Source organism: Bufo bufo, chromosome 8 (assembly GCF_905171765.1).
Source record: "Bufo bufo chromosome 8, aBufBuf1.1, whole genome shotgun sequence".
Lineage (NCBI taxonomy): Eukaryota > Metazoa > Chordata > Amphibia > Anura > Bufonidae > Bufo > Bufo bufo.
Genome location: NC_053396.1, coordinates 36,427,075 through 36,453,003, shown reverse-complemented (window position 1 = coordinate 36,453,003; position 25,929 = coordinate 36,427,075). Strand labels below are relative to the sequence as shown.

Sequence of the window (25,929 nt, the reverse complement as noted above, 5' to 3'; positions counted from 1 at the left end):
CCTGGACAGCAAATACACATTTTTCCAATTTTGCATACAATTTATTCTCCCGAAGAATCGACAACACCTGTCTCACTCTGTCTCCAAATTGGGTGAGTAAATTAGTATGTCATCAAGGTAAATAACAATGAACCTTCCCACTAAATTATGGAAAATATCATTGATAAATCGCTGAAAGACCGCTGGCACATTAGTTAAACCAAAGGGCATGATAAGATTCTCAAAATGACCTTTGGGTGTATTGAAGACCGTTTTCCACTCTTCTTCTTCCTTAATTCTGATCAGATTATAAGCTCCTCTTAAATCCAACTTTGAGAACACCTTGGCTCCAACAATTTGATCAAATAGATCAGAACTCAAAGGAAGGGGATACGTTTCACGGACCGTAATGAGATTCAATTCCCGGAAATCTAAACACGGTCTAAGTGATATTTTCTTTACGAAAAAGAAGCCGGGACTTAGATGGCCTAATATGTCCCTTTGCCAAACTCTCAGCAATAAACTTCCGCATAGCTTCTCTTTTGGGTTGGGAAAGGTTGTATAGCTGAGATTTTGGCAGTTTAGCTCCAGGGATGAGATTGACCAGACAATCATATTCTCGATGGGGGGGCACCCTCCGAGAATACGTCCGCAAAATCAGAGAGAAACTGAGGTAGGACCGTAGTTGACACCCCTGAGATAGAAGCACAAAGACAGTTGTCCGTACAAAATTCACTCCAGCTACTGATTTGTCTTGTTTGCCAGTCAATAGTAGGGTTATGCTTTATCAACCATAAACCTAGAACCATCGGAGCAGGCAAGCCCTTCATAACAAAACAAGAAATGGACTCAACATGTGAATCACCCACCCTTAACTGAATGTCATGAACGATATGAGTAAGACTCTTTTGTGAGAGAGGGAAGGAATCAATAGCAAACACTGGTATCTCTTTATCTAATGTGCTAGTTCTAAAACAAAGATTTTTGGAGGAACTGAAAATCAATAAGGTTTACCCCAGCACCACTGTCAACAAATACCTCAAAATCAAAATTTCCTGAGTCTAGCGCCACCATGGCAGGCAGGAGGAAACGAGTATTGCAGGGAGAATGCATATTTGCTTGCTCAGACTCCCCATTCACACTACCAATACCTCCATAGTTTTTCATTACCGCTTTGAGGTTTTACAAAAGGACGCGCACAAACAAAATGACCTTCTTTTCCACAGAAGTAACATAGCTTATTCAGCTTCCTAAAATTCCTATCACCTGAGCGAAAGGAAACCTGGCCCAACTGCATAGGCTCCTCTCCTGTCCCAGATTCAAATGTCATATTACCACGGGGAATAGGTGGGACGGATCCACTTTCAGACGGGACCCCCGGCTCGACAAGGAATCTTATACCTCACTCTAAAACATCTATCAAGTCGCACTGCCAAAGCCATCTCTAATGAATAGTGAAACTCATGAAAAGCAAGTTCATCTTTCAACCTCTCAGATAGCCCCTTACAAAATTGACTCCGGAGTGCAGGATCATTCCACCCCGAGTCAGTTGCCCGTCTTTTAAATTCTGCACAATACGACTCCGCAGTACGTTCTCCCTGTAACAAACTGCACAACTTAGATTCAGCCATAGAGACCCGGTCTGGGTCATCATAAATCAAGCCCAAGGCTCTGAAAAATTCATCCACCGACCGGAGGGATGGTGAACCGGTCGGCAGAGAAAAAGCCCAGGACTGCGCGTCCCCTTTGAGCAGAGATATAATGATCATCACTATTTGATTCTAGTCACCAGATAAAATCGGCTACAGACGAAAATACAACCTGCAGGACTCCTTGAACCGAATAAAGTCATCACCACCCCCTGAGAACCGATCAGGGAGAGCGACTTTAGGCTCTAAGCAGACCTGATTTCCTCCAACGGCATCAGACGCCAGAGCATTCTGACACCGTGCAACAGAACTGCGGAGGTCAGCAACCTCCAGTGATAATCCCTGTATGCGATCAACCAAAGCATCCATAGCCTCCATTTCGCAAACAGCAGGGAAATGACAGTTTTTTGGCGGGTTATAATGTCACGATAGGTAGGTAAGCGGGGAAATAACCAAACACAGGAAAACAAACAGAACAAATGACTAGGCCCAAAAGCTAGGGAGAAAAGGGTCACCTCCTAGCAATCCCTAAAAGTTTTCCTTAAACTGCTGTTCCCATGTGCATACCCAAATGGTGGCTATGCACATGCTATCGTGCCTAAACCTATACACCCTGGGCAAACCCTAAGCTGTAGGGAAAATGGAAGAGGCAACCTGCTTCTTCAAACCCGAAGAAAGCAGGCGTCTAACTAGAGGCCTAGATAAAAGACACAGTGGGAAATAACGGAGAGGACTTATCTTGAGCAGAGCTGGAGCAGACGATCCACCGCACATACAGAGCTCACAGCAAAGAACTATAACCCGCACAGGCCACTGGGGGAAGAAGGGATAAATAGCCTCACTAACAATCAAACCCAGTACACCTGAGGGAAGGTGGATCCAGCTCAAACCCAAACAAACAGAGAAGTCAGACATGTGAAGCCAGTCTGACAGACCTCCGCACATTCACAGGGCAAGGCATGACACATATCAATTTATCATATTTTTCGCTTTATAAGATGCAGTCAGTGCGTCTTATAAAGCAGATATGCCAAAATCATGGTGGCCAGCGCATTGCAGAAGACGTGTGGGGCGGGAGGGCAGCAGCATGTTGTAGTGCGGGGCAGGCGGCCACAGCAGTGAGGTATGCTGTAGTGCTGGGTGGGCACATGCGCGGCAGTGAAGTATTCTGTAATTGGTAGATGTTTAATATACATTTTACAATAACTCCGTTCATCCTTAAGAATGAATCCATGTACAAAAGGACCAGGATGCATTATAAGGATTAGGGGAGGTATAGTCACATAAGATAACATTTTTTTTCTTATTTTCCTCCTATAAAACCTAGGTGCGTCTTAAAAAGCGAAAAATACAGTAATTTATATTATATTATAGTAATGGAACATAAAAGTTGTAAGTGGGTGTAATAGTTCACATATAAACACCTTTACATACAAGACATTGTCAGACAAATATATGTTTGTTTCAATTAAACTGGCATTATATATTTAAAGGGTCAAATAATTTACAAAAAACAAAAAATTATTAACTATAGACAAGTTATTACCAAAAGACAAGTAAAATAGGTCACAAAGGGAAAACGGTGATGCTGTTGTCAAAAATAAAGATGAACATCGAATAAATTACATCTACAGACATTCATTAAATCTCAGGCATAAATTATGACTAACCATTGGAGAAAAAAAAAATGTCGTATAATTAAAGAAGAAAAGAGAAAACGTAGTGGAAGATCAGAACATAGCTCTGCTGCTTACATTCTTCAGTACCCGACAATAAGGTCAGGAGGACACGACAAAGTCTAGAACTATGGTTGACATTATAAGAGCGCGAGGCCAAAAGATCTGCAAATGAGCGTTTTTCAGACAGCGCAGAGAAAAAAAAAAGATCAAACACACAGAGAACAGAACCTTCCTTGCTCCATCCTCCAGCAGATACAAATGCAAATTTCCCAGCTCTTTTCATCCAGCTTTCTTCAGCAGAACAATATATTCGGCAGAAATTTTTCATTCATTTCTCAATGTAAAGGTGAGATGGCAGATAAATATCTTCCTTGCCGTACAACAGGCATTGAGACATTCTCAGACTTGAAACCACATAGAACAATATTAGGTTCTCAACCTCCAAGAGTGGTAACTCAAAGCAGGTTTGGCACACTAATGGGAACACTTGTTAGTTACAGGTCTGTGAGCCTTTATATCTTATTGTAACAACCCCATTTTATTTCTAAAATTTAGAGCCAAGCGCCTTTCTTCTACTAGACTGAAATAAGGTAAGCCTTTAACTCCTTCCCCGCCTGAAGGTGGACGCCAGCAAGTGAGAAACAAAGGTAAAGCATGCATTACACATCTTAAGCTGAGTAACTCTTTGGACTAGTCTCATTTATTTGGTCTTTAGCCCATCAGAACAGTTCTGTAACACAACCTGCTACCTCCACATCCTTCCATTGTTTACCAGGATTTAAGTCGCTTTTATCTTAAAGATGTAAATGGAATCCGTCACCAGAGACCTCCCTATCAAACTGCTTTCATAGCTGTGGTTCACCTGATTACATTTTCCCAATTTATGATACTTTTTATTAAGGCGGGTTTAGACTGCACGATGTAGCAGCCGATTGTCGGGAAGGAATTGTTCCTTCCTGGCAGTCGGCTGCTCAAAGTAAATGCAGTGATTTCCTTCGCAGTATGAGGACGAGGTATCGCTATTGCGATCGCTCATCCTCATACAGCGGCATTTTCTTCTGGGCAGCAGATCACTGTTTCGACCGCACAATCTGCTGCCCAGAAACTATGATCGGTTGTGCCTGCATGAATGACAGGATCACCCGATGAACGAGTGTTTCGCTCGTTCACTGGGGGTTCGGTGGCACATTTACACGAACAGATTGTTGTGAACGAGCATTCGCAAAAAAGGTCTTTCCCGATAATTTGCTTGTGTAAAATCCCCCTTTAACCCCTTTCCCCTGTATGCATTTTGGGTGATAGTGAGCAAGCAATTTATTATTTATTTATTTTTTTACACTTTTCAAGAGCTATAACGTTTTTATTTTTCCTTCAATATAACCACATGGAGGCTTGTTTTATGCGGGACAAGTTGCAGTTTTTAATGTCACCATTTTAAGGTACACATAACTTACTGATTAACTTTTACTAACTCTCTCTGGGGGGAAGGGGGATGGGGGAAAAAGAGCAATACTGTCACTGAGTTACTATGTTATAAATTTTGTGGCGTCCATTTTCTAGCAATAAATAACATGAGACCTTTATTTTCAGTAGGATAACAGCAATACCAGATACATATATTTTTTTATTTTTATTTTTTAAGTTTTTTTTTAAAAAAAAGGAAAATGTTTTTGCATTGCTGCATCCCAAGACCCTTTTTTATTACGGAGCTGTTCGAGCGCTTGATTTTTGTGGGGAAACTTGTAGTGTATAACTCTTTTTCATCACATCACTTTTTTTAAGCCATTCATCATATGGGATAATTGAAATTAGAACTGTGCATGCAGGTCGTTACAGATGTGGTGATACCAAAAATGTGCAGCAGATTTCATTTTACATTGAAAGTGTGTTTTTTTTTCCCAGTGGAAAAAAGCTGTATTTTAACTTTTTTTTATTTCATAAAACTTTTTTTTTAACCATTTAATAGCCCCACAAGGGGACTTTAATAGGTGATCTTTTGATCACTTCTATAATTCTCTGGACTGCTTATGCACTGAAAAGAAGTATACTGCCATAGATGTGTGGCCTGCTAGGATACACTGCAGGCCGAGTTGGGGCCAATCAGGGCAGTTACAGCAGGAGCTCGGTTCTCATGTGAGAGCTGAGCCCCCGCTCTCTGCTGTAAGGGATAGCCGAGCAGTGCTTATTCTAAGCTGCCGTAGAAGGTTGGTAATCTAGGAGTAAAGCCCCTTAATAACCACTGTAGAAACCTGTATTGGCAGAGAACTCCTTTAAGAAAATATTACTAAAATTGTAAAAAGTGTTATTTAGGACTAAACACCTTGCAAGGGCTAACCGTTCTCCACTCAAAGACTTTGAGGCCATTTTCCAAGCTAAGATTTTGAAGGGTTCATGAGATTTATTATGTACATCAACATACAGTTAAACCTTTTTGAGACAAGCATCCAAAATTGCATTAAAAAGTGATTCTATGGAGTGGCGGGTAGCGTTCTCAAAGAAGTTTACCAAAATGCATCATATATGGCGGAACTGAAAATGTGGTCTGGGGGTAGATCATACAATGGACAAGCTGCATACAAAGATTGCTGTGCAGATCTAGTCAATCACCATGTGAAAATCAATGTGTGTAATCTGAGCGCTGGGACGACTCAATTTGCTTTTTTTATTGGCTTCACTGTATATACATATATATATATAATATTTGGTATAGTTCTAAGATATACTAAAAACTTTTCTGTTTAATTGTACTTTTTAACAAAATGTTTAAAAAACATAAAAAAGTTAACTTTGCAAATACATTGCTTTATGTTTTCAGTATTGTTTTTGAATTATTCCATGTTGTTTTCCATTCATACTGTCAAAATATAGATACTCCTTTAAAATATTATCAAGTGAACTGACTGTTTGCATCATTTGCCTGTGCTGGGACAGTACATAGCCCTATCCTAGTACTTCATCTCTCTAAGGCCTCATGCACACGACCGTTGTGTGCATCCGTGGCCGTTGTGCCGTTTTATGTTTTTTTTCACGGACCCATTGACTTTCGGAAAATGCACCGTTTTGCAGCCGAGACCGTGATCCGTGTTTCCTGTCTGTCAAAAAAATATGACATGTCCCCCCTCCCTCCCCTGTAGTTAACTCTTTGTTGTCCAGTGCGGCCGCCCCCCCTCCCTCCCCTGTAGTTAACTCATTGGTGGCCAGTGGGCCCCCCTCCCTCCCCTGTAGTTAACTCGTTGGTGGCCAGTGGGCCCTCCCCCCTCCCTCCCCCTCCTAATTAAAATCTCCCCCCCTATCATTGGTGGCAGCGGAGAGTACCGATCGGAGTCCCAGTTTAATCGCTGGGGCTCCGATCGGTAACCATGGCAACCAGGACGCTACTGCAGTCCCGGTTGCCATGGTTACTTAGCAATTTGTAGAAGCATTATACTTACCTGCGAGCTGCGATCTCTGTGTCCGGCCGGGAGCTCCTCCTACTGGTAAGTGACAGATCATTAAGCAATGCGCCGCACAGACCTGTCACTTACCAGTAGGAGGAGCTCCCGGCCGGACACAGATCACAGCTCGCAGGTAAGTATAATGCTTCTACAAATTGCTAAGTAACCATGGCAACCGGGACTGCAGTAGCGTCCTGGTTGCCATGGTTACCGATCGGAGCCCCAGCGATTAAACTGGGACTCCGATCGGTACTCTCCGCTGCCACCAATGATAGGGGGGCGGAGATTTTAATTAGGAGGGGGAGGGAGGGCCCACTGGCCACCAACGAGTTAACTACAGGGGAGGGAGGGGGGGCCGGCCGCACTGGAAAACAAAGAGTTAACTACAGGGGGGGGGGAGGGGGCCAGCCGCACTGGCCACCAATGAGTTAAAAACGGGGGGGGGGGGGGTCTGCCCCCTGCTGCCTGGCAGCACCTGCCAGGCAGCAGGGGGCAGTCATGTACACAGTTCTTTTAGTATATTCTAACCTGAAGCGTCCCCATCACCATGGGAACGCCTCTGTGTTAGAATATACTGTTGGATTTGAGTTTCACGATCTAACTCATATCCGACAGTATATTCTAACATAGAGGCGTTCCCATGGTGATGGGGACGCTTCAAGTTAAAATATACCATCGGATTAGAGAAAACTCCGATCCAATTGTATAAAAGGGACTCCTGACTTTACATTGAAAGTCAATGGGGGACGGATCCGTTTGTAATTGCACCATATTGTGTCAACGTCAAACGGATCCGTCCCCATTGACTTGCATTGTAATTCAGGACGGATCCGTTTGGCTCTGCACGGCCTGGCGGACACCAAAACGACTTTTTTTTCATGTCCGTGGATCCTCCAAAAATCAAGGAAGACCCACGGACGAAAAAACGGTCACGGATCACGGACCTACGGACCCTGTTTTTGCAAACCGTAAAAAAAACGGTCGTGTGCATGAGGCCTAAGGCTACTTTCACACTAGCGTTGATATTTTCCGGTATTGAGATCCATCATAGGGTCTTAATACAGGAAAAAAACGCTTTCGTTTTGTCCCCATTCATTGTCAATGGGGACAAAACGTAACTGAACAGAACGGAATGCTCCAAAATACATTCCATTCCATTCTCATACCAGAGAGGAAACCGCAGCATGCTGCGGTTTGCTATCCGTCCTGGAATGCGGAGCAAGACGGATCCGTCATGACCCTCAATGCAAGACAACAGGGATGGATCTGACACAGTAGAAAACTGATCCGTCCCCCATTGACTTTTAATGGAGTTCACGACGAATACGTCTTGGGTATGTTAAAGATAATACAACCGGATCCGTTCATAACGGATGCAGATGGTTGTATTATCAGTAACGGAATCCGGAATGGATCCAGCAAAAACGCTAGTGTGAAAGTAGCCATAGAGTGAATAAAATATATTATCAAATTACAGTATTTTTTGTCTACAAGTCACAAGGCTCACTTTTCTGCAGAGAAAAATCTTGCTAAAAAAAGTGTCTTTATCTTATAGTTTTTTTAGACCACAGTCAGGGTGGTCCAGCAGTGCCAGACCTCCCTGACTGCTTCCTTAAGAACCCACCAGTTTGCTGGATCAACGAGAGAGCTGTGCATATGTACACTTCTCTCCCTCCCCAACACTGATCCGTGTGATCAGTGCAGACAGGAAAGGAGGCTGAAAGATCATTCAGCTCATGCAGAGGAGTGTTAGAGATGGTTCTCTCCCCATGCTGAAGGTCCTCAGACAGCAGGGAAACATATAAAAGCTCTTAGTGTAGCTAAAGGACCTTTTATGATGTCACAAAGGGGAGGAATCAAACCAGTAAGAAAAGGAGGACTACACAATGCCTATTGTTTTGTACACTATATCTTGTGATGTTTATTGTAATGTTGAAACTGCTATCATGTGACCACATTCACCATTGCTATTTGTTTCAATGGTTTAGAGATGGTACAGGAGCGGACTGTAAACTATTAACCCCTCTATCCTAGAATATTAAACTTAGGCTACTTTCACACTCGCGTTTGGTGCGGATCCGTCATGGATCTGCACAAACGCTTCCATTCAGATAGTACAACCGCATGTGTCTGTTCAGAACGGATCCGTTTGTATTATCTTTAACATAGCCATGACGGATCCGTCTTGAACACCATTAAAAGTCAATGGAGGACAGATTCGTTTTCTATTGTGCCATATTGTGTCAGTGAAAACGGATCCGTCCCCATTGACTTACATTGTGTGTCAGGACGGATCCGTTTGCCTCTGCATCGTCAGACGGACACCAAGCAGCGTTTTGGTGTTCACCTCCAGAGCGGAAAGGAGACTGATCTAAGCCAAACTGATGCCTTCTGAGCGAATCCTTATCCATTCAGAATGCATTAGGGCAACACTGATCCGTTTTGGACCGCTTGTGAGAGCCCTGAACAGTTCTCACAAATGGAAAACAAAACACCAGTGTGAAAGTAGCCTTAGTGACATTGACCCCTCGACCTCATTAAAGGAGTTCTGCAGTTTGTTTAAACTGATGATCTATCCTCTGGATAGATCATCAGCATCTGACCGGCGGGGGTCCGACACCAGGGACCCCTGCAGATCAGCTGTTTGAGAAGGCAGCAGCGCTTCAGGAGCGCTGCGGCCTTCTCACTGTTTACCGCAGACCCAGTGACGTCACGACTAGTATCAATGGGCGGGGCGCAGCTAAGCTCCATTCAAGTGTCAGCGATGTGACCACGGCATGTGAGAGGCCAGAAACCCAAAAGCACGTGCTTCACGGGGCAGAAACGCCTCCCCAGCAGAGATCGGCGAAAGCGTTCTATACTCATAATCAACCTGAGCCTGTACTACAATTCCAGGCTCATTACTTGAATATTACAATTCAGGCCAACAGGTGGCAGCACAGAATTGTAACAGATATTTCTGTATAGGTTAATGTTGAGAATTCCATTACTCTATACAAATTGCAATCTGATGTTTAAAAAAAATATATATAAATTTATTTTTTATCACCCCCCCTTTCCCCAAAATCTAAATACTTAAACAATAAAAAAAATTCAACATCATGGGCAACGCTGCATGTGAAAATGGCCGTACTTTTAAAATATATATATATCACATACGGTGAATGTCATAACGGGAAAAAAATAAAAATGACCGCTTCGCTGCTTTTTCATCACTTTACCTCCCATAAAAAAAATCGAATAAAAAGTGATCAAAAAGTAATGCACGACCCAAAATGGTATTTACTACAGATAACTATAGAGAGTCCTGCAAAAAATTAACCCTCACACAGCTCCATAGAAATAGTTATAAAAAAAGTTATGTGGGGACAGGTGTACGACGCGGGACAGGTGTTTAAAGATGGCGCCCGCTCCTACCCGCTGAGGGCGCCATAGCCGCAGGTGGCTGCCTGCTTCTTTTAGCAGACACTTGCGGCTCATGTCCGCAGTAATGCCGATCGCGGACATTTAACCCCTCAGATGCTGTGGTCAATCCTGACCACGGCATCTGAGCGCGCAGAAACCGAAAGTGCGCACGTTCGGTTATGCTCCGGCTCCCCCGTGTTGCGATCGGAGGAGCCGGAGTGTGTATGCAGCAGTCCCAGTCCCTGTCTTTATGAATGACAGGAGACTGCTGCATAGTATTTACTATGGAGCCCTTGCCTGTAATAGGGCGCTATAGGAAAGTAGTAAAATCCTTATAGATTCCAATGCAAGTGCATTGGAGTCTATGATAATAGCAATCAGATGATTGATTGTTATAGTTCCCTATGGGAACCTTTAAAAAAAGTGTAATAAAAAAAAAAATTACAGCAAACAGCAGAACAGAAAAAAGGTTTTTGGTCGCTTTATTTTCTACAAATTTTTTTAATGAAAAGTGATCAAAAAGTCATACACACACCAGAATGGTATAAATGAAAAGTTCAGATCGCCCCGCAAAAAATGAGCCTTCATACAGCTCCATACACATAATTACAAAAAAGTTATAGGGGTCAAGATATGGCGGGGAAAAAAAAAAAGGATTTTTTCCCACATTTTAATTTTTTTATCACTATCAAAACGCAAGAAAAACTATACATATAAGATATCGATGGATTCGTACTGACATGTACAATAAAATAAATTGGTCAGTTTTATCGCACATCGAATGACGTAAATAAAAAACCTGTAATTTTTTTCCGCTTCCCACTACATCATATGCAATACTAAATAGTGGCGTTGGAAAGTATAACTTGTCCCGCAAAAAACAAGCCCTCATATGGCTATGTTAACAGACAAATAAAAAAGTTATGGCTCTGGGAAGGCAGGGAGCGCAAAACAAAAATGCAAAAAAAAAAAAAAAGCCTCAGGGCCTGAAAGGGTTAAAACGCATTGCCGTATTCGTATTGCCCTGAAGAATGAAGAGCACAAGTCTGTTTTACCGCATAGTGAACGCCGTAAAAACAAAACCCATAAAACTGTAGCAGAAATGCATTTTTGTCCCCAATTTCACCCCATTTGGAATTTTATTCGAGCTTCCCACTACGTTCTACGCAATATGGTGCCATTAGAAAGTAAAAATTGTTCCGCAAAAAACAAGTCTTCATATGGTTATGTGACCAGAAAAATAAAAAAAGTTATGGCACTGGGAAGTCAGGGTGTGAAAAATGAAAACGCTTAAAGGAGCCGTCCCATCTGGACAAATCTATTCCATATACCCTACTTTGTTACAGTACATGGACAATGCAGAGGGAATAACCCAGGACACCTCTCTATTAACTAAGATAGTGAGCAGAGGCAAAGGGCAGTTCCTGATCTAGAGAATTTGGTGTTTGGGCATGCTTAGGGTCCCTAATTCATGCGAATGGGCCGTCCATAATACCATATTAAAAGGTGTGGTCACCCACATCTTCTTTCTATTTATCAGTCGATTGTAAGGACCTTACAGCAGCAGGAACCGAAGACAATAAGCTAATTGGTAGGGCAGTGGCATTTACAAAAAAGGTTGTTTTATCATAAACACTGGTGGCATATTGCTAGGATAAACCAAGAATCGCAAACTAGTGAGGGTTCATCCACCGTGAACATTGATCACTAGATCACTTGCCACCATACTTTCTCACTTGCTAGCCCTGATGAGCTTTGTCCCTGTGGCTGTATGGTCAACCATTGAATATAACTAGTCAACCATGAAGCCTCAATACAAGACCAAGCAGAGAAAATGGAAGACAAACTTGAAAAGCACTATCCTACCACTGCTACCAATTTTGCTAGTGATTGGCGGGGATCACACTAGTCGGTCCCCTCAGATCAGCCACTGGTGGCATATGCTAGCTACATGCCACCTCCCTTGATGATGTGACAATCCCTTTAAGGGCAGATGCTGTAGGAACATGAGCAGGCAAAAATGATGCAATTCTACTACAACTAAAAAAAGGTATTCCATTTATAAGAAAAAAATATCCCCTATAACCAACAGATCCTAGCTATCGGACCCCCACCAATAACAAGAATGGGGGTCCTTTACCCAAAATGATGGAACGGCTGGTCCAGCATGCGTAGTGCCGCTCCAGCCATTCTCTGAGGGACTGCCAGGGATAGCGACGTACCCATTTAACAGTAATAAGTGCTGGACTATAAAACTATAGAATGATTGAATAAATTCACTCTAAAGTGAACTCACACAACTATCATAAATGAGTAATAATTACTTTTTAGAACCAATCAATCTAAGTCAGCAGTTCACTCTGTCATCTGGAAAGGACACCTAAACTTTTCCACCAGCAGCAGAGTTACAATGACTTTCTGTCGCTACCCTGGGCATGTGGTCCAGTGCTATGTGCGTATCCTGTGTTGTTAAGATGAAGGGAGGAAATTAAAGACCAATCTCACTGTGCTGATGAAACCCGATATGCCCTGCAACAACAGCACTTACACATAGGTTTGTTTGATAAGATGGGAGCTTAATGCCACTTAGGTTCCATCAAGCCTCTGACAGATAAAAGATGCTGAAAACCCAAAAGTGCCATTTCCTTTAAAACGGCAGCACATCAATACCAAAAAACCCAGCTGTATTCTGTTCAAAGTTCACAGCTCTGTACTTCAAGATTTATCAGTCGATAAGATTGTGCGTTTCCATCTCTGGGAGAAGAGTGATCTCTCGTTCTATGAGCTGTTAATGTGTATTGACTGGTTTTCTTTTTGGACAGTAGAACTAAGGCTGATTAACTAAAACATGTGTTTTCTGATGAAACGCTAAATACTCAATGAGGCTCTACAAATACAAAGCTACTTTTCTGTTGGAAGGTCGCCGTCTTGCAACTTTAACCTTGTTTCCTAAGTTCAACAGTTAGGATCTTACTCACTGTTCTCATTTCAGCGCTAAATGGCTTCACATTGTGCATATGATATTTATGCAAATAAAAGTAAACTTATACAGGTTCTTCTCAAAAAATTAGCATATTGTGATAAAGTTCATTATTTTCTGTAATGTACTGATAAACATTAGACTTTCATATATTTTAGATTCATTACACACAACTGAAGTAGTTCAAGCCTTTTCTTATTTTAATATTGATGATTTTGGCATACAGCTCATGAAAACCCAAAATTCCTATCTAAAAAAATTTGCATATCATGAAAAGTTTCTCTAAACGAGCTATTAACCTAATCATCTGAATCAACTAATTAACTCTAAACACCTGCAAAAGATTCCTGAGGCTTTTAAAAACTCCCAGCCTGGTTCATTACTCAAAACCGCAATCATGGGTAAGACTGCCGACCTGACTGCTGTCCAGAAGGCCATCATTGACACCCTCAAGCAAGAGGGTAAGACACAGAAAGAAATTTCTGAACGAATAGGCTGTTCCCAGAGTGCTGTATCAAGGCACCTCAGTGGGAAGTCTGTGGGAAGGAAAAAGTGTGGCAGAAAACGCTGCACAACGAGTAGAGGTGACCGGACCCTGAGGAAGATTGTGGAGAAGGACCGATTCCAGACCTTGGCGGACCTGCGGAAGCAGTGGACCGAGTCTGGAGTAGAAATATCCAGAGCCACCGTGTACAGGCGTGTGCAGGAAATGGGCTACAGGTGCCGCATTCCCCAGGTCAAGCCACTTTTGAACCAGAAACAGCGGCAGAAGCGCCTGACCTGGGCTACAGAGAAGCAGCACTGGACTGTTGCTCAGTGGTCCAAAGTACTTTTTTCGGATGAAAGCAAATTTTGCATGTCATTCGGAAATCAAGGTGCCAGAGTCTGGAGGAAGACTGGGGAGAGGGAAATGCCAAAATGCCTGAAGTCCAGTGTCAAGTACCCACAGTCAGTGATGGTCTGGGGTGCCATGTCAGCTGCTAGTGTTGGTCCACTGTGTTTTATCAAGGGCAGGGTCAATGCAGCTAGCTATCAGGAGATTTTGGAGCACTTCATGCTTCCGTCTGCTGAAAAGCTTTATGGAGATGAAGATTTCATTTTTCAGCACGACCTGGCACCTGCTCACAGTGCCAAAACCACTGGTAAATGGTTTACTGACCATGGCATTACTGTGCTCAATTGGCCTGCCAACTCTCCTGACCTGAACCCCATAGAGAATCTGTGGGATATTGGGAAGAGAAAGTTGAGAGACGCAAGACCCAACAATCTGCATGAGCTTAAGGCCGCTATCGAAGCATCCTGGGCCTCCATAACACCTCAGCAGTGCCACAGGCTGATTGCCTCTATGCCACGCCGCATTGAAGCAGTGATTTCTGCAAAAGGATTCCCGACCAAGTATTGAGTGCATAACTGAACTTAATTATTTGAAGGTTGACTTTTTTGTATTAAAAACACTTTTCTTTTATTGGTCGGATGAAATATGCAAATTTTTTGAGATAGGAATTTTGGGTTTTCATGAGCTGTATGCCAAAATCATCAATATTAAAACAAGAAAAGGCTTGAACTACTTCAGTTGTGTGTAATGAATCTAAAATATATGAAAGTATAATGTTTATCAGTACAATACAGAAAATAATGAACTTTATCACAATATGCTAATTTTTTGAGAAGAACCTGTATAGACAAATCACCCAAAACCATTGGTCTCTATATGTACTTCTGTATGCATGTATCTATCTGTCTATCTTTTTGCCTGATCTGAGGTTTAAATAACGTTGGGGGTCTGATCTGTGGTCTGCTTAACATTGGGGGTCTGAATTGAGGACTGATTAACATTGGAGGTCTGAGTTGAGGTCTGATTAATATTGGGGATCTGAGCTGAGGTCTGATTAATATTGGAGGTCTGAGCTGAGGTCTGCTTAACATTGGGGGTCTGAGCTGAGGTCTGCTTAACATTGGGGGTCTGAGCTGATGTCACGATCAGTGTGGATGAGAAACTCCACACTGAACACAGGAGGGAAGGGGAACAGTAACTAGGCCCAGAAACTAGGGAAGAAACAGGTCACCTCCTAGACAACCCTAATCTGGGCCCTGACTACCTATCAATTTGAATAGACCTTGAAGATAGGAATATTCATAAGCAGTATACCTAGGCCCTGAATCCCTATAAGGCCCTGGAATAAGTATAGGACCACAGACAACCCATTCCTCCCCAGATGGATGAATGGAAGTCTCTGTCTCAGGCCCAGATACAACAACAGGGAATATAACAAATACAAAAAAACGCGACACTTAACTTCTGTAGAGATGGAAGAACAGGAACATTGTGGGCACTGCATCGCTTTAACTACTGCGCATGCGCCGGCAAACGCCACATTGCCGCTGGTTTTGCGCCGTTCGCCGGAGCATGCGCAGTAGTTAAAGCGATGCCGTGCCAACAATGGGCATCGCAGTGCGCATGCTCCGGCGAGGCAGTGCACAGTCGCGGGATCTCGGCCGGACCTTAGGGTGACGCAAGGGAATAGGAGGGCGGGCATATACAGAGGCTGGAGCGAGGGAACAATGAAAAAAGGCAGGGCAGCCTGGGCACCAACACAGTGAACGCCGCCCCTGGGCATTTGCGAGTGCTCATTCGCATATCAATCAAACTTTGTTTTTCCAGCTTCTGCAAGTCTAAAGACAAAGACAAAGGTACCATTACATTCAGGTATAGGTGCGCTATAGAGCAATGTAAGCACTGTATATGGCCATATGGAGGTGACAGACTCCCTTTAACTCTATGAACACTGAATCAAAAGAAATTAAGGAGGCTGTTAGATTCCTCCACGTTCAATCTCCTTGATTTCCTGACATCAGTCACCTGAGGAACTGTGACAGTAACCCCCCTTCTACAGGTGACCTCTGGGCACGCAGGACCGACCTTATCAGGCCTTCACCAGACGATTCGTATTAACATCGGCCGTTGGAACCCACATCCTCTCCTCTTGTCCGTAACCCTTCCAGTGGACAAGATACTGGAGGGATCTACGGAGAACTCAGGAGTCCACAATCCTGCTGATATAATATTCTAAATTACTGTCCACCATGACAGGAGCAGGAGGCAAGGAGGACGGCGGAACAATTTCGACACATTTCGTTAACAACGACTTTATGAATTTTCAGAGCCAGAGGAATTTCAAGACGGAAGTTTACAGGGTTAACGATGGCAGTGATCTTATATGGACCAATAAATCTTGGGCCCAACTTCCAAGAAGGTACCTTAAGCTTAATGCTTCTTGTGGACAGCCACAAAGAATCACCCACTCTCAGGTCTGGACCATTCATAAGTCTCCTGTCAGCCACACGCTTATACCTGTTATCACCATCTTTTTCTAATTATTTTGAATTTTCCACCAAATCGAAGAGAAAGAAGAGGGAAATCATTCCTCATCAGGAAAACCGTAAGGTTGAGAACCAGAAAATGCACCAAACTGTGGATGGAATTCATATTCCCCCCAAAACGGCAACATTTAAGTTATTAATGGCAAACTCAGCTAACGACAGGAATGAAGACCACTCCTCCTGGTTCTCTAAAACAAAACATCTCAAGTAAGTCTCCAGATTCTGATTGGTGCGCTCAGTCTGTCTGTTCGACTGAGGATGAAAAGCCGAAGAAAAGGACAATTGTACCCTCAGTTGAGTACAGAACGCTTTCCAGAATCTGGAAACAAACTCAGTCCCCCGATCAGACACCAAATCAGAGGCAATGCCATGTAGTTTCACAATGTTATCGACAAACATCTGTGCAAGAGTCTTGGCATTAGGTAGAGCAGGCAATGCTATAAAATGCGCCATTTTGCTAAACCGATCAACCACCACCAGGATCAAGTTTTTTTCCGAAGAATTCGTTAAATTCATGATAAACTCCATGACAAATGCGTCCAAGGTCTGGACGGGATGGGTAACGGAAGAAGAGATCCAGAAGGCAGAGCATGTATCACCTTAGCACAAGCACAGGTACAACAGTCATCAACACAGTTAAGCAGCCCAGGCCACCAAAATCTGCGCGAGATGAGATCGACAGTGGATCTACTCCCAGGGTGTCCGGCAGAGAAAAACACCAAGACTGTGCATCATCTTTAAGCAAAGAAATGATCATACCCACACGTTGACACTCATCCCCAGAAGAGTATGGACACAGCTTAAAGTACAATTTACACGATTCCCTGGACCGAATGAAATTGTCACTACCCTCAGAAAATCTGTCCGGGAGGGCAATCTTAGGTTCAGGGCAGGCCTGGTACCCACCATCGAAATCAGCAGTCTGTGGTCTCTGAATTCGTAAGACTGTCGCGCGGAGGTAAGCTACCTCCAACGACAGTCCCTGCAGCTGTTCGACCAGTACAGACATAGGATCCATAGCTGCACTGACCTGAACAAAATGGCGGTTTTTGTGGCGGTTGATAATGTCACAATAAGTGTGTGGGGGTGTGGGGGGGGGGGGGACTCCACACTGAACACAGGAGGGAAGAGGAATAGTAACTGGGCTGGGAAATTAGGGAAGAAACAGATCACCTCCTAGACAACCCTAATCTGGGCCCTGACTACCTATCAATATGAATAGACCTTGAAGGTAGGAATATTCATAAGCAGGATACCTAGGCCCTGATTTTCCTATAAGGCCCTGGAATAAGTATAGGACCAGAGACAACCCATTCCTCCCCAGGTGGACTAATGGAAGTCTCTGTCTCAGGCCCAGAAACAACAACAGGGAATATAACAAATGCGACACTTAACTTCTGTAGAGATGGAAGAACAGGAACACCAGCTCAGCCAAACCCAAAGGAAGCTATCAACCGCATAGTCAGAAGGGTGGGGCGAGACTATAAAGCAGGCATCCTCAAACTGCGGCCCTCCAGCTGTTGTAAAACTACAACTCCCACAATGCCCCGCTGTAGGCTGATACCTGTAGGCTGTTTGGGCTTTGAGGATGCCTGCTATAAAGGGTAGAAGTAATGATCACTGAGCAACAGTTCCTTCTTGATTTCCTGACATCAATCACCTGAGGGACCAGGACAGCTGAGGTCTAATTAACATTGGGGGTCTGAGCTGAGGTCTGATTAACATTGGGGGTCTGAGTTGAGGCATGATTAATATTGGGGATCTGATCCCTGATGAAAAATATTTTTTTTCTTATTTTCCTCCTCTAAAACCTAGGTGCTTCTTATGGGCAAGTGTGTCGTATAGGGTGAAAAATACAGTGCATTAGTGAGGCATAAAATACAGTGCATTAGTGAGGCATAAAATACAGTGCATTAGTGAGGCATAAAACACAGAACACTGCAATAAGGGACTAAAGTAACATATAAATGTATCCAAAGAAAACCTCCAACAACTATGAGCGATATGTGGACATTTCCTACAAATAACGGTATACCTTTCATACATTTTGGCAAATACTAACCTAAGGGGGCGAGCTCATCATGATAACAATTTTTTTTTTATAATAAAGTCAACTGCATCGATGAGATGATCATTTCAAGTCCATGGATAGAAAGCCCCCGCCATACTTTTCTCTGTGGGAAGGGCAGAGAAGTTGCATTTTTTCACCTGGGACAGGTGTCCTCTACCCCTCAACAGACATAGAGGAACGGGAGCACAGGTTCTCCAGACCATCAGCCTGCACTGCCTACAAATCTTTATCTAACTGTGCCCAGGGCAAGTGAACTGCCTGCCTTCCATCTGACCCTGATATAAATTATATGACCTATTATTCCACTCTTTATCATTACCGTCTGTCCACATTTCAAGAGTACTTTGAGGTTTTACATCTCAAGCGATTAATATTTCAGTAAGTAAAAATATATAATATATTGATCAATATTAACTCACCGTGCTAAGTTTACTGCAACAAATTAGGATCCTGCGCTCATACAACATACTGGCATAGAGGTGCAGCATGTTATTCACATCTACGGCCACAAAATATTCAGTCAGGTTTCTCTGCAAAAAGAAGAAGCATAAAAGTTGGGATTAGGCATTGATACAAGCAGAATACATACAGGAATATAAACATTTTGCTAAAAAAAAAACATTTTTTAAATCTCGAAACTTCCTTTCTCCTCACACTGTTGTAAAATTGCCTAAAACTTAAACACTTTTGAGCCACCAACCCATTTACTATATTGTCATTGACAACACAGGATCTCCACAAAAGATGGAACACAGTCACTTACTGGTACGAAGTGAACTGTATTTCCTTATGTGTCTGCTCCATATTTCTAAAATATGGTGTAAATTGGTGCAACTTAGCGCATCTAGGGTTTCTACATTTTTCCCGCCATGCTTGAAAGAGAGTGGGTCTTAGAAGACAGGAGCAGAGCTTTGCGAGAAAGGGTGTGGGCCTAAAATGCACAGAATAATGCCGCAATTCTGATTTATGAACCTGCCTCTAAGTATGCACCAGATTTATTATGCTCCTGTAATAAATCTGATGCAGGGATAGACAGCCAATGCCTGTCCCATTTCAACAAAGTTCAACTACTTCCTGGTCCCGTCGTGACACACAGGAAATGCTTGGAAAAGCTCATTCAGCCAATCACTAACCACAGCAGTTTCCCGTCCCAGCCAGTGATTGGCTGAGTGAGCATTTCCTGTGTATTCAGACAGGACCATGAAGGGCAGAACAGCAGGGAACTGCACAGTAATGGAATGGGATTGGTGGGAAATCGTTAGGTATAGGTACTTTTATTTTTTTCACAACCAATCTGTACTTACTCCATTCAACGTTTTTTGCCCATTCGTTTTTTGCCGCAACTGTGAACTAGCACTACTGTATAATGAGCTGTATTTCTGTGAGTCCATCATATGACCACAGCTCATTTTTACCATAGGAAGAAAACCATTACTTAAAAAACACATGTCATGTTTGGGTTGTGTGTCCACATACTTTTGACCACCTAGTAGAACTTTCCTGTTTCTTAAATGTGGTGGTACTAGTTCTCATTGAAGAGGCCAAGCGGTTGTAGGAGACTTAGGCAGAACTCAGCCAAAGCAGAGTCTCCTCCAAAGGAGGGGTGACCTATCTGTAGGCAGTTGTTTTGGTGTCCTTGACCCTTGTCGGTATAGAGCAGGGTGGTTGGATGGATGAGACACAGCTCAGGTTGTAGACTATTTGATGCAACCTTAGTATATAATAACATTATAAGCTCAGCGTGGTAGTCTTCAGAATGAACCTATGTGATTTCACTGGTATCATCCTAACTAGGATCCTCATCTACCTACACATAGACTAATCTTCACACTACAGGCTTAGCAGCATATGCACGATCATCATGGATGTTTGTCAGCTTAGTTTCCACATAACCATTTCACTGAACTAAAGACAATATATTCCTATAAGTCAACACATGGTATTAATATACCCTAAAAAAAAATCCAAAACTTTCTGGTCGTATTATAAGTGTACAGGGTAATGACATCAGTTACGTGAATTCAGTTACAGTTTGATAGCTTCAACACAATCCACTTTAAATGGAAACGATCGTATAATATAAAAATGAACTACTTGGCAAAGGACAATGATTTTAATATAACAAAAGAAAAAGTGCTCGACTTTTGTGGGCATATTTAGAGCACTGAACTGAATTTATTGTGCCTATTTGAAAATGGAATTTAGTAAAATTGCAAACCTATTACTTGCGTGGAATACATTTCCAATTAAAGGGGTGTCCCACGAAAAATATCCTACAGTTTTCAAACCAACACCTGGATCTGCATACTTTTGAAATTGAATGTAATAAAAAAATTTGCATGGCCACTGAGTTATTCAATAAAATGTATCTGTATAGCGCCACCTACTGTTCTTATTTCTTTGTCCGGCTCACTGAAATGGCCGCACATGCTCAGTTTTATCCTTCAACTGCCTCCTGAGCTGTGATAGGGAGATCATGGACACGCCCCCTTAGCTGCAGCAGAAAAGACTCTCCCCCTGAGCTTGATATAAGTCTAGCAGAGCAATGAATGTGGAGATCTCTGGATCCATGTGAGGTACAGAGCTCGTTCGAGCTTTGTTAGAAAGAGATTGTCATGTACTATGTGATGTCAGATATTCATTCTTTCCATTGGTCATGGGATAACCCCTTTAAGGAGAGCAAGGGGTATTTACAAATGTGGCGTAAATAAGTCACAAATTATGGAGCACATCAAAATCTTTGAATTTTGGAGCTTCTTAACACTTTTTTTCAAGGGTCTTAGTGCAAGGGGCAGAGCCTATAGCAGCACACCAGATTTATTATAACTTATGCCAGAAACTGGAGTAAGGTATAGCTCAAGTCTACATCACCTCCTAGCTGGCATAGATTTGAGATCTGAATCTGCCTCTTCATAAGTTAGGCGCAGCTTACTCCAGCACACAAGGGAACAAGACTGGTGTATGGGAACGCCAATCTTGATAAATGTCCCCAAAAAAGTATATACACCGATCATCCATAGCATTACAGAGTGGAAGTGAATAGCATTGAGAATTTCATGACAATGGCACTTGCCAAGGAGTCGGATATATTGTGCAACAAGTGAATAGTCAGTTCTTAAAGTTGATGTGTTGGAGGCAGAACAACAAGACAAGCAGGAGGACCTGTCCCCTCTCCTGGCATGTCGGTTTTAATAAAACTACTTGCATTCCCCAGGTAACATTTCTGCAGCATCTCTTTTTATGACTCTGTGTTGTACAAGACACTAGTTATTCCTTCTGGAAATTATAAATGAATTGCTAGAAGTTTGCAATGAAGATCCATCTGGTAGTTAACAGCTGGGGGTGTTCCCCTGCACAGTGTGATAGCCAATCGATGCTGCCAGTGTCATATTTTGCAGGGACACAACCCCAACTGAGTAACACCGACAGGGACCTTCATTGCAAATTTCAAGCCACTTATTTTCAACTTCTACAAGGAATAATAAAGGAATGGCACAACATAGAGTCGTGAGAACAGATGTTCCAGAATCATTATTACATGGGAAACGCAAGTAGTAGACATGACAGGAGAGGGCACAGGTCCTCCATGCCCCCTCCATTTTAACATGGGAAAAATCAAGATGGTTAGACCACTTGCTCAGAGCATATCCAAAACATTAGGTCCTGTGAGGTTTTGCTGTTAAGTAGTAGTTAGTACATACCATATGTGCCCCAAGGAAGGACAGTGAGTAAACTGGTGACTGGCTCATGGGCAGCCATGGTTCACTGATGCTAGCTGTTTGAAGGCTAGTCCATCTGGTCTGATCCCACAGAACAGCTACTGTGGCTCATAGTACTGGGGGAAAAAATTATGTCTACCAGATGCACGAGTGTCGCTTACCTGGAAAAAAGATAGCAGGTTCTACTATGGGAAGAAGACAAGAGGAGAAGGCATAATAACAAGGATGTTTATAGCAGCTCTCCTATCCTATTGCTGTAATATGCATATATTAGTCTGGCTGATTGCGCTCTATAGGGATAATATTGTTGCAGCCAGATTTGATGTGAGTTAATTTTTAGTTTGTCACTCACTATTTGCTGGTATGGTGTCTTCGTTGATACCGGTGGCGTCCCACTCGGTAATCAGCAACACTCACCCTACTTATCGACTCTCTTTGGTGTCGATAGCTGTGTCTGTGTTTGGGGTTGCTTTACAGCATAGTGTGCTCCTTGACTCTGGCTGGGCAGTTCATGCGCCCGAATCGGCACCCCACGTGTTGTGCTTCACGTCACGTGGTCTACTGCTCTCAGAACAGCTGTTTCCTATGCTTCTATCTGATTCCTCCGCTCTTTCTTTTGTTAAATCGCAGTTGGAGGAGTTGGGCAATATTATAAAAAAATCATATCCCTTGAAGTGAGACTATGTGGGTTTTGGTGGGAAGTCTCAATGATGCCAAGTAATTCCAGACACGTTTCGAGGTGCTCCAACCTCTTCCTTAGTGGCCATCTTTTGTTTTTGGCCTTTCAATAATTTATATTAGAATAAAATGTGTATTTTATTTGATTGCCTGTGTTGAGTCAGATGGTGAGTCCTTGTCTATTGTTCTTATATAAGAGGTGGCGGCAGTCTGATGATTTGGGCAAAGTTCTGCTATAAAACCTTGGCTCCTGATAGACTTGCGGATGTTACTTTGACATGTACCACCAACCCAAACTTTGTTGCAGAACAAGTATGGATGCACATCAGTGGAAAGTGCTAGAAAACAAGTCTGATCCATGGGAGGTCCCACCTTACAACTTACAGGACTTGAAGGCCCTGCTGCCAATATCTTGGTGTCAGATACCACACGACACGTTCATGGGTCTTGTGGAGTCCATACCTCGACAGGCCAGAGCTGACTTGGCAGGAAGATCAAGCTATAGGCGGTTCTAATATTAAGGATGACCAAGCTGATCAGAAATTTTAAAAATATATATTTTTTAATATTATTGCTTACAATAGCACACATACTCCCAAAAGTACTTAAAGTGGACCTTACACCACTACTGACATGTCTTATATTCCTTCTAAAATTGTATGAATAAACTGCCAATGGTAGTTACCTGTAGGAGGTGCCCCTGGATAGTCTGACACAATTTAATCGGTGCTGCTAGTATGAGACAGTGCAGAGACACCCCACCAACTGGCAGTTCATTCATAAACTTCTAGCAGGAACACCAGAGGAACAGCACGACATACAATTATATGAAAAAGGTCCTCTTTAAGGATTTGTTGATATTTAGCAGATCATAGGTTGTTCTCCAGCAATCAACAGTAATCTGTGGGTGGATCATGATAGTAAGATTTAAATTTTTACATCTCCCAATGACATCAGTGGTTTGTCTCTGTAATGCACAGTTAGGATCTAGGATCTTAGAGAGAAGATCTGCTCTTCTCAATCAAAAATATATATGGATTACAAAGTTTCATATCAAAGATTAAAACTGAGCCCGCTTCAGGAGATGGTTAGTGGTACCACTTGTCTAAAAGAGGACTTAGTGCTTGTTTGCCTGCCCCCTCCCCCCCCCCCCCAAATATCCTTTCCATGATCCTTGATGACAAAACTGCACACTGGAGAGCACTGTGTTCAGCTTGACGGCACATAACTTGATCGGAAACTAATAAGATACAGAAGAGGATATAAAACTAAGTACTGAAGACAATTTTGGCATGTTTCAGATGGAGCTTAAAGCTATCAGAAATTAATCTAATCACAACTGCTTGATACTCTGGTGCAAAAAGGGTTACATTAGCCTTAAAGTCTCCGGGGAAGGGGACCCAAATACCTGCTTCTGGCAGAGCTGCGTAAAGTCTTCTATAAACACCACATTTACTGCAGACTATAAAAGAGCAAGAGCCTGATCTTAAAGAGGTGTTTCACTTGGACGTAGAACGCAGAGCGCTTGTTCCAGATAAAGACCAAATTCTATCCTCTCTCACTTCATAGACCTTAAGAAAACTTCCAGGTGCGATGACGTTTTATGGATGTATAAAAGAATGTAATTGAGCTTTTGGAAACATATTTATGATAAGCGCTAAAACGCAAAAAAAAAAAATGGATATAGGTGCACAAAAGTGTCTGGATGTGCATGCCTTCATGGGTACATAGCAGTAATGAAACATTACCATGCGAATATATTTCATATCTATTGTGACTTCCATGGTGCTATGTAAAGCTATAGGATGAGCTTCAGCCCTCACACTTTCAGTGATCTGTACACCCATCGATATTCTGTTCAGTAACGGTCGGGCATAAATTTATGTCTCTGGAACTGACTTAAATTATAGCAATTTAATAAAATATATAGAGGGGGGGGGGGAATATGCATAATGTCATAACTACAACAAAGAGAATAAGGACAATTTTCATTTTGAGGCTACAGTGCAGTCAGTGGCATTATTGGTCAGGGTTCCTGTACCCTTTTTGTCTGCCAGCAGTTCTCACCATGAAACTGCTGACAGCGCTAGCTAGGTAAGGGTTCGGCATAGAAGAGCAAACATAGTATGAATATGTATTTTTATTCTGCTGTGCTCCAGCAAGTACACCTGAGGCAGGGCTTCACGATGAAGTGCTTTCTACAGGGAGATGCTCCACGTCCTCTTTGCTTTGAATGACAGCTGTCCGATCCAACCAGGAAAACCTTGAGCGGTCACTCAGCAGAGCGGTTATGAAGCAGCTCAATGCATAGAGCACTTCACAGTAAAACTCTATCTCCTGGGCACTTGAAGGAGCAGAACCTAGCAGAATAAAATGTTCACATTCACACTACTCCTGATAATAAAAGTGCTGCAAAATGTATGTTTGTACGGCTCTCCTTCGCATCTAACTAGTGCCTTGCTTCAAAACTGCTCATAGACTCCCTTTAAAACCAAATAAGTAAATCTTCACATAGGAAGAAATAGGAGAGCACTATACACAGAACATAAGGGAACCTTAAACAACCTTATATAAAACAGCTACGTAAGCAATATTTTAACACATGTATATTTGAAAATTGTGTAATTTCCTATTATATAAAGACGTTTTTACAAAAATTTAAACCAGAATACTCCTTTAAAATTCTCAAATGGGCAGTAAAGTAATCTCAGTTCATGCTGCACAGGTAAGGGTTTATCTGTAAGGTAATCCCCACTAGAGTAGTAGATAGAGGACTGGAATGACTGCCAAAATGGCAGCTTGATAGGCCTAGATAAACTTGCGAACAGAAGAGCAGTGCATGGATTATAATGTGAGAAGACCTGCCCAGCCATACTAATGGTGCATTGGCCTGGAAGGAGTAATCATGTAAAACTAGAGCTGGGCCACTATACACTTGGATGCCACACGTTTCG

General features: G+C 42.6%; 1 protein-coding gene across 5 annotated transcripts in view; it reads right to left on the bottom strand.

Annotated features, from left to right (window-relative positions):
* The window catches only part of DENND1A (DENN domain containing 1A), a 785,792-nt gene that overhangs the window by 446,615 nt on the left and 313,248 nt on the right, over window positions 1–25,929 (bottom strand). For all 5 annotated transcript variants that reach the window (XR_005774032.1, XM_040406251.1, XM_040406253.1 and 2 more), the window contains exon 9: window positions 18,998–19,108. Coding sequence is in view for 4 of the 5 variants with exons in the window: in XM_040406251.1 (XP_040262185.1) it covers window positions 18,998–19,108 (111 nt within the window). In the remaining variant the exon portion in view is untranslated. The remainder of the gene's footprint in view (window positions 1–18,997; window positions 19,109–25,929) is intronic.